The sequence below is a fragment of the Candoia aspera genome, chromosome 4, assembly GCF_035149785.1.
Source record: "Candoia aspera isolate rCanAsp1 chromosome 4, rCanAsp1.hap2, whole genome shotgun sequence".
NCBI lineage: Eukaryota > Metazoa > Chordata > Lepidosauria > Squamata > Boidae > Candoia > Candoia aspera.
The window spans coordinates 93,716,166-93,723,978 of NC_086156.1; the positions used below are offsets into that span (position 1 = coordinate 93,716,166).

Consider the following 7,813-nt stretch of genomic DNA (forward strand, 5'->3'; position numbering starts at 1 on the left):
CTTTCCTTGGACTTCTACTAAGTTTGACTCACAGCAAGTGTTTAAAATAAGTGTTTATTAGTGCATAGTTAGGTACAGGTAGCTTAAGAAATTCTAGGAAGTGTACATACAAAAATGCTATTACACAGCTTCAAGACTGTTGTCTAGGTTGGGGGGCAGAGGGGAAAAAGGATACCACCTTAATACAGCCTTCCCTGATAATCCTGGCAATGGCCAGAACTCGCTAATCTTGGCTTCTTCCTACCTCAGCAGCACCAGATTCTTTCAGACAGTATTCACTTCTCCTTCTCCCTCTCTCCTGCATCGTTCCTTAGCTCTACAACTCTGTATCTGTCTTGCATAACTCACTGACTAGGTCCTAACCTCCAAAGGGTAACACAGCCTACTAATTGCCAATATTTCCCAAACTTAATTCCATGCTTGTTCAGTTCTTGTCTACATGCACTGTTCCCTCATGAACCTTTTCTTTCATGAGCAGAGAGAGAGAACTCCCTGCCTCTAGGGGGTTGTACGCAGGCGCTGACTGCGTGCCTTGTATACTTCAATGAGCAGGTCCTTGACGTACTGGATCTCTCTCTCTATAGATTCTGCTTTCTCTCGCAGCTCACGATTGCGTGCCTCCAAGGCCTGGCACTCATCCCCCAGTGCTTCGTGTTCAGCTCGTTTACGCTGACGGTACCGCAAGGCTGCTGTCTTGTTCTGATCTCGCTTCTTCTGCCGCCGATCCCCTTTAGGCATCAAGGCAAGGGGCTGTTGAACTGAGACACACATTTCACTGCCCTGCAGGGGGAGCTCAGCAGGTGTTTCTCCACCATAGAGCTCCAACAATTCTAAGCAGCTTGAATCCAAGGTTTGCAAGGGTACAGGTGTACTGTGGTGGTGGTCCAGGGAATGGAAGCCATCACCAAACGGAAAGTGAAAGCTCCCGTCAGAGGGAGGGGTGCTGGGTGCTACCTGATCAGGTGAGAGAGATTCCTCCAAGAAGTAATCCTCCATCTGCTCCAATTCTTTTTTGAGCAGTGAGGCCATGGCCTCCAGGTCCGGAGCAGGAGGGGAGGGCAGTGAGAGTGGCGAGGACTCCCCTGACACACTCAGGAGCGTGGCCAGGTCTGTGCGTTCCGTCATCCAGTCTGAGAAGCCATCGCCTATGGAATAGCAGAGCAAAAATCACTTCTTGTGAGATGGGTCACTATGTAAATTTGATTAATAAATAAATGGACTCAGACAAAACCACAACTCACAAGACAGACTAGAAAGTAAACTTGATTTTCAGGTGTGTTTTCAGACATGTGCCAGAACAGAGCTTGTCAATTTCTTTTACACACGTGAAGAGGCAGGTGGGTGTTCCAAACATCTGTATTAGTATGATTCCAAATCACTTATGTGTGGAATATTTTAGAGAAATGTGTGTCTGAATCAGTACAGGAACAACCAAATTATAACATGGAGTAAATGGAAGCCATAATGGTGGAGATGGGGAATGAAACTAACGGGAAGTCCTATTCTTTCTTTGCTTAGCCTACCAACTTTGGGCTGCAAACATTTACACAACCCCTAGATGGCAGCGAAGAGATACAAGAAAATGCAAACTCTTCCCTGCCACCTAGTGGTCATCCGAATTTGCCCCCCTATCCTTGGTTTTAGTTTGAAAAAAAGATAGCAATTGACTATGCAGATTAGCCCTCAGATACCTAAATGGACTCATCTTTAAGTCCTTACTATCATCCCCACAGTATGAGGGGCCTTCAGTATAATGTTAGAACTCAACTATTTTAAAATAGCTTAGCAAGCTAATATTTATCTTACGTCCTTAAAGAAAGGATCTTCCTTGTCTCTAACAGATGGAACTTTTCTAGGATTTATTCCACTCTCACTCAAATTAGTTACCTGTTAACAGTGGGCGCTCCATGCTGAGGGCAAAGCCCTGATCCACAGGTCCGGGTAGCGGCTCACTGTGACCGGCATGCAGCAGCCGGTGCTTGAGCAGCTCCGGCCTGCAGGACATGGTGCTAGCTGGGATCATGGTCAGGTCCAGGTCCAGGGTCAGTGCTGCCAGCAGAGACATTGTATTGATGATTACTCAGGACCAATGCAGGATTTGTACGTAGCAGGCAAGGTATGGCTCTGCTCCTGCAGGCAAGGATGGTGGCAGCGGCAAAAGGGGACCTGTAAAATGACAAAAATGCATGTTATTTTCTCAGTGAGATCGCTAGCCAAGAAACAGATTTATTCCATCCTAGATTAAGCCAGGATTTGTTTACCTGTAGCAGGTACCTTAGAACACCGTTACGTGGCACAATCAACTGGAGTGGTAAGATTTGCAGAACAGGCCTCTGTTGGCAGGCCAATAATGGATACAAAACGGAAGGCTGGGAAGATACCCCATAGTAGGTCTCTCATCCCAACTAGGCCCAGCAGGAATGTTAGCCAGATTGGCAGAAGTTAAGGGGAGTGTTTGACTCTTGGTATTTTGAAGGGAAAGCAGGGCACAGGGAGGATGGGCTTGGCTGCCCTGCATCAATACTACAAGCACCATACTTCTGAAATAGTGTAAAACCTTGCTAATTAAGCCAGAACCTCCCTGATGTGTTGGACTTCAATTCCCATAATCCTCAGCCAGCATACGTTTTGTGGAAGCTTGGTCCAAGACCTCTGAAGGATTGAGGGCGTACTGGCAGGCGCTGACGTGCATGCCTGCGGGAAGCCGGGGAGGAGGCGGCGGCAGAGAGATGCGGCCACACACAGGCTCCGCTCGAGCCCCGGCTTTTCCCAGCGGGGTTACGCGAGCCGCACCTGCTTCCTTCCCCAGAGAGCTGAATGTCTTACTCCCCAATGGAAAGAGAGGCGGGCAGGCAAACAGGTTTTTGCACGCTAGTTAACGGAGGGAGGGGTGGGGAGGAGGGGGAACTAGTATTGCTGCTCTGCGCCTACCGAAAGATTTGGAAAACCTCAATATTCTAAACGCATCGTCCCCACTCCGCTACTTTTCCTTCAGCATCTCCACCCGCGGATTGCAAGAGACCTTCTGCCACCGTAAGGGACGCCCCTTTTCCCGAGACCCTGGGCCGGGAGGAGGTGGATAAGAAGAAAGAGCATCCCAACGTCCTACTTACTCCATCTTGCTGGTTCTGTTGCAGCGTGCAACACGCGCTTGTTTTGCTTCGGGATCCGCGCAGCCCTAGAAAGCCATGTCCTCACTCTCGCGTGCCTCGCCGGCGCTCTAACCCAAATCCTGTGCTTGTGTCAAAAACAGAATGAGTCATAGCGGGGTGGAGCCTCCGTATATATCCATCTAGCATCTAAGCCGCATCGCAGCGGCGTCGCGTATCCTTCCACCTGCGCATCTTCCTACCGGGTCCTCCGTTCACTAATGCGCATGCGTCGGAGGGGTAGGTGGGCTGTTTAGTATCTTTTCAATCCCGCTAAGGAGGTGACTGATTCTTAAAAATAGAAGTGTCGGGAATCAACCTTTGGCTGATACATTCAGAGGCATGAAGAGTTAGGCTGCAGTTAACGGAAAGGTGGATGCATTTTGCACATGCTTAAAGATTACCTTGCGTCTTTGATACGAATTGATTTCCAAACTATTTGCTTATAGATAGCTAAGTATGGCTAGAAAGCTTGTCCTCTTATCATAGCTACCTGAAGCCTGCACGGTATTTACTCTTTAGGGCAGGACACTGTGTATATTTCAAAACACAGGCAGAAGCAGGCCTGTTAGTGCAGTAAGTCTTAAGTCTAACTGTAAACATCAGAGTTTGTTTCCATGGAGAATAAATGGGGCCCCCAAGTTTCTGATTCTTTAACATCCTTTTTTTAGCAAGAAGAATTAGAGAAAGGGGGTAGTCAAATAGCCTCTGTTGCCATATGGAACTTTTATTTTGTTGTTAATTATTATTTCTACATACAATTTTAAAATATAACAAATGATTTTAGACTGTCCTCCCTTCCCAGAAAGCTGAACATCAAGGTTTTATTATTATTGTATAGAAGCATAAATCAAAATACTTCAGACTGGATACGTGCATTATGATAACCCAGTGATTTGCTGGGTGGGCTAACTCAGGCTTATGCCACATACTGTAACTTAATATGACACCCTTCATTTACATTAGTAATGCTTTAATTAGAAAAATAGAAAGCTAATATGCTGCAAGTATGCTGTTGCCTCCCCCAACTTTCCCATATTTCCAGGAATGCTTTTGGGCTACAGATTGTCCTCATAAATGTGATAGGCAGCTGTTGCTCAATGCTTTGTAGGGTGGGGGGGCTAAAGCAAGCAGGGGTAGTAGGAAGGGGATGTTCTGGTAAACTGTGAGCTTTATAACCAGTCATGTTCATTCAGCCATTTTGTGAATGGGAAACCAAGCAATGATTTTGCCAAGTGCACCCACAGCCTTCTCTCAATATTTCAAACATTTCCCTGGAGCCCCAAGACATTCAACCTGAGACAATACCTGAATCCAGCCTGGAAAAAAAAGAAGCCTTTTTCCAGGCCTTAAAAGATGGAAGGAAAAGGCAAGCCTTTAAAAAGTCCTTGCGGGTTGAACATTTTTTTTTCCTAACAGGGAGATTTATTTGCCACAGTGATAAACTTGCCTCAACCATCATACAGTGACCTTTATTTCCAACAAGTCTTCAAATATTGTTCCTTTTATTTGGCATATTTTTCTGGCAATCTTTATCAGGGGGAAATGTGTATTCTGCACAGTTAAATACATAAGGGAGGTTGCCAAGTGTGGTCATCTTACAGCACAAACAAATCTGTGACGCTGGAGTCCCCCCCCCCCCCGCAAAAACCTGTTTTCCTTCCTGCTTATTCCTGTTACAGCTATACTTTCCCGTTTCAGCTGTTAATTGGCAGCCTTTGATCTGTATCTTGCCCTCGTTTCAGAGAAAGTAAAACAATACTAACAACAAGATTTTGCACTGGGCAAAATCTTCTTACACATCAAATAATTGATAGTTTTAAATGCCCACTGAATTTTCTATGGCTGAAAAGGTCATACTCCTTTTTCCTGATCCCCATAAATGTAGCACTTAACTGTATACTGAATGTATCGCTTTATGTAATCGTTTCAGTGGAAGTCCCTGATTGTGGCTCACGCCCTTTCGCCACAGAGTCTAGCAATCCACAATCCAGGCTTTGCGATTCATTTCTGTACCGCCTACGCGGACCAGACATTAGCAGCGACAGGATGAGATTTCAGGACTACTTTATCGGCGCAGACAGCGGAATGCACCCGTCCGGGCAGAGATATCGAGAATTGCACCACAGTTGCATCAGCTGTGGGCGTACCTAGTGAACTCTCAGACCTTGGTCGCCTCTGATTGGCTACAAGGCGGGAGAGTGCAAGCCCAAGACTGGCTTCAAGAAATGTCAATCTGAACAGCGAGCGGTCGTTCAATCTTTCCTCCGGTAATTATATTCCAAGGACCTTTTTTTCCTAGAGTTAGTTTGTCTTGAAAGTAGTTGCGCCCTTGCCCAACGCAGGACAATTCTTCCACGTCAGACTAGGTTACTATTTGTTGTCCTCAGTTCTAATCAGACTGACAAAAATTAGATAAGGATTCCACAAGTGCGGTCAAGGAAGGTCTTTTAAAGGAGAAGGGTTTACAGGCTGGCTCCCCGGATTTGTCCCACGGCCATACTATCAGCTGACATGTAAAATGTCCCCAGAGATTCTTGAAATGTCTCCGGGAGGCGGCATGAGGATCTAGGTTTCTGAACATTGGATCTGCGTGAGAGAAACTTGCAGATTGAAACATTCCCGTTTCGTTTCGTTTTGTTTTTGGTGAGGAAAGAGGACAGGTGTGAATGAAAACTGAATTCTTGGTGGCAAAAATCACATCATTGTAGGGGGGGAAAGTCTAGAATTCTTAAGCCCGCTAGATTGCTTACAGTCCTATAAACATCCTTCTGTTTCTCATTCATGTCATTTCTACCTCTGTATATTATTTATCTTACCTCTGCCAAGACTGGAAAAGGACTTCAGGCCATACCTGGACACATGGAAGAGACAAAGAACATTACTGTCAAAGAATTGTAAATAATTATTGAGAAACTCACCAATAATACAATATTTTCTCTTCCTAAGCAAATGTTTCCCTACCATGTTAGTAAATTGAACTATAGTTTCTGATAAACTGAAAAATCTCTGTTCCCATATTTTCCTTTTCTCTCTTACCTTATACAATCTTCCTTAATTAAATTTAATTGCTTTGGAATACTCCTGCCCATCATATAGAGACCTTTTTCCTACCATTCCAAAATGTAGACTTGTGCTGACTTGACTCACTTCTTTTTTAATATAAAGATTGCATTCTCTTTCTTCATAACAAGGATCCAGTATTTTGTTTATATTACTTCATTCAGCATTATGTACATCAAGGACTGTATACATATGTGTGTGTGCATTCCAGAAACTCTTATATTGGGGTGATTATTTATCTACTTCTGCAAGAGGTCCTAGATTAAGAGGTTCACAGCTGGAGGTTGCAGGGACAAATGCAGCCCCCCAAAACTTGGATGCAATTCCCAGAGCTGTCTAAAATACTGTGTAATTTTTATTAATGTGACTGAAGTTAAATTATTAAATGTATTGGGAGAAATTATCTTACTGTATGGAGTTTCTTCTCCTTTTAGTTAAATTTAACATTTGTTTTTGTTTTGACCCCACTCATTTTTTACACTGACCCTACCAATTGTTTGCTGTGCACTCCCAATATACTACTCAAAGGCTGAAGGTAGCCTTTGCCTGAAAATATATACCCTTGTCCTTGATTGTCCTTCCCTAAAAAGAATATGTACCTTGAAATTAGTAACTTAGTTTTGCTAGGACATAATATAATTTAAACTATTTCAGGAATTCCAGAAAGCTTTTGTGGAAGTATTAACATCATTAAAACAACAATCTGGATATCTCCATCTCCCCCCCACAACACTGGAATTTTCAGGCTGCATTTTCACCCAATGACAATCAGGGCCTTGGAATGGTAATTTTGGGAGCACTCATAATACAACATACAAAGCCAAAGACAGTAACTTCCAAATCCATTGACTTACGGTAACCTATGTAATTCTTAAAGATTCAAATTCAAAGGAATACCAAAAGCCACATAATGAACACTTGTGAAAACCTGACTGAATCTCTCCAGTAGTTCTGAACTGTTTGTTTCACATTCAGTACCGAAGACTGGACTACAGATCACCCACTATTGCCTTTGGTTCTGTTGCATCAAAGGGATGATCCTTGCCCTCCTCCAGGTCCATTCCTAGAAGTCAATAGCTCTGACAGGGCAGAGGTTGCCACATGTCACCAACATGGCAGGAACAAGGCCTCTGACACTCAGGTTGTGATTCTTCTCTGTCCCTTTGCCAGCCATGAAAAAAGCACGTGGAGATTGCAAATTCCTGCCTATTGACCAGACTAGTAGAGATAGGGACTGTGGACTTTCCCTTTCCATGTAATTTTGTATTTAATTAATTACATTTAATTAATTACATTTATTAAGTGAATTAAATTTGTAATTAATGTAATTAGAGCCAGTTTGGTCTAGTGGTTAAGGCACCAGGCTAGAAACCAGGAGACTGTGAGTTCTAGTCCTGCCTTAGGCATGAAAGCCAGCTGGGTGATCTTGAGCCAATCCCCCTCTCTCAGCCCAACTCACCTCACAGGGTTGTTGTGGGGAAAATAGGAGGAGGAAGGAGTATTAGGTATGCTCGCCACCTTGAGTTATTTATAAAAATAATAAAGGCAGGATAAAAAGTCTAAAAACAAAATTGGTTAATTGGGTTTTGGCACTATCTTCA

The 7,813-nt window shown here is 44.0% G+C and overlaps 2 protein-coding genes across 2 annotated transcripts in view; one reads left to right on the forward strand and one right to left on the reverse strand.

Moving 5' to 3' along the window:
* The window catches only part of LOC134495539 (von Willebrand factor A domain-containing protein 5A-like), a 63,527-nt gene extending 55,937 nt beyond the window's left edge, over positions 1–7,590 (forward strand). Inside the window, exon 5 of the mRNA XM_063301052.1 lies at positions 7,576–7,590. The gene's annotated coding sequence lies outside the window, so the exon portion shown is untranslated. The remainder of the gene's footprint in view (positions 1–7,575) is intronic.
* On the reverse strand, positions 36–3,269 carry ATF5 (activating transcription factor 5). Its single transcript, XM_063301048.1, has 3 exons — positions 3,114–3,269; positions 1,888–2,166; positions 36–1,145 (listed from the first exon to the last, which is right to left on the reverse strand). The coding sequence occupies exons 2-3, from the start codon at positions 2,063–2,065 to the stop codon at positions 499–501; spliced, it is 825 nt and encodes a 274-aa protein (XP_063157118.1). The 5' UTR covers positions 2,066–2,166; positions 3,114–3,269; the 3' UTR covers positions 36–498.
* Positions 7,591–7,813: the final 223 nt, after the last annotated feature.

Bases quoted from the DNA above. Each gene is read 5' to 3' on its own strand.
- ATF5 (XM_063301048.1), bottom strand. From the start codon at position 2,065: ATGTCTCTGCTGGCAGCACTGACCCTGGACCTGGACCTGACCATGATC. The intron at 1,146-1,887 runs GTAACTAATTTG...GCTATTCCATAG, and splicing joins GGAGCGCCCACTGTTAACAG to GCGATGGCTTCTCAGACTGG.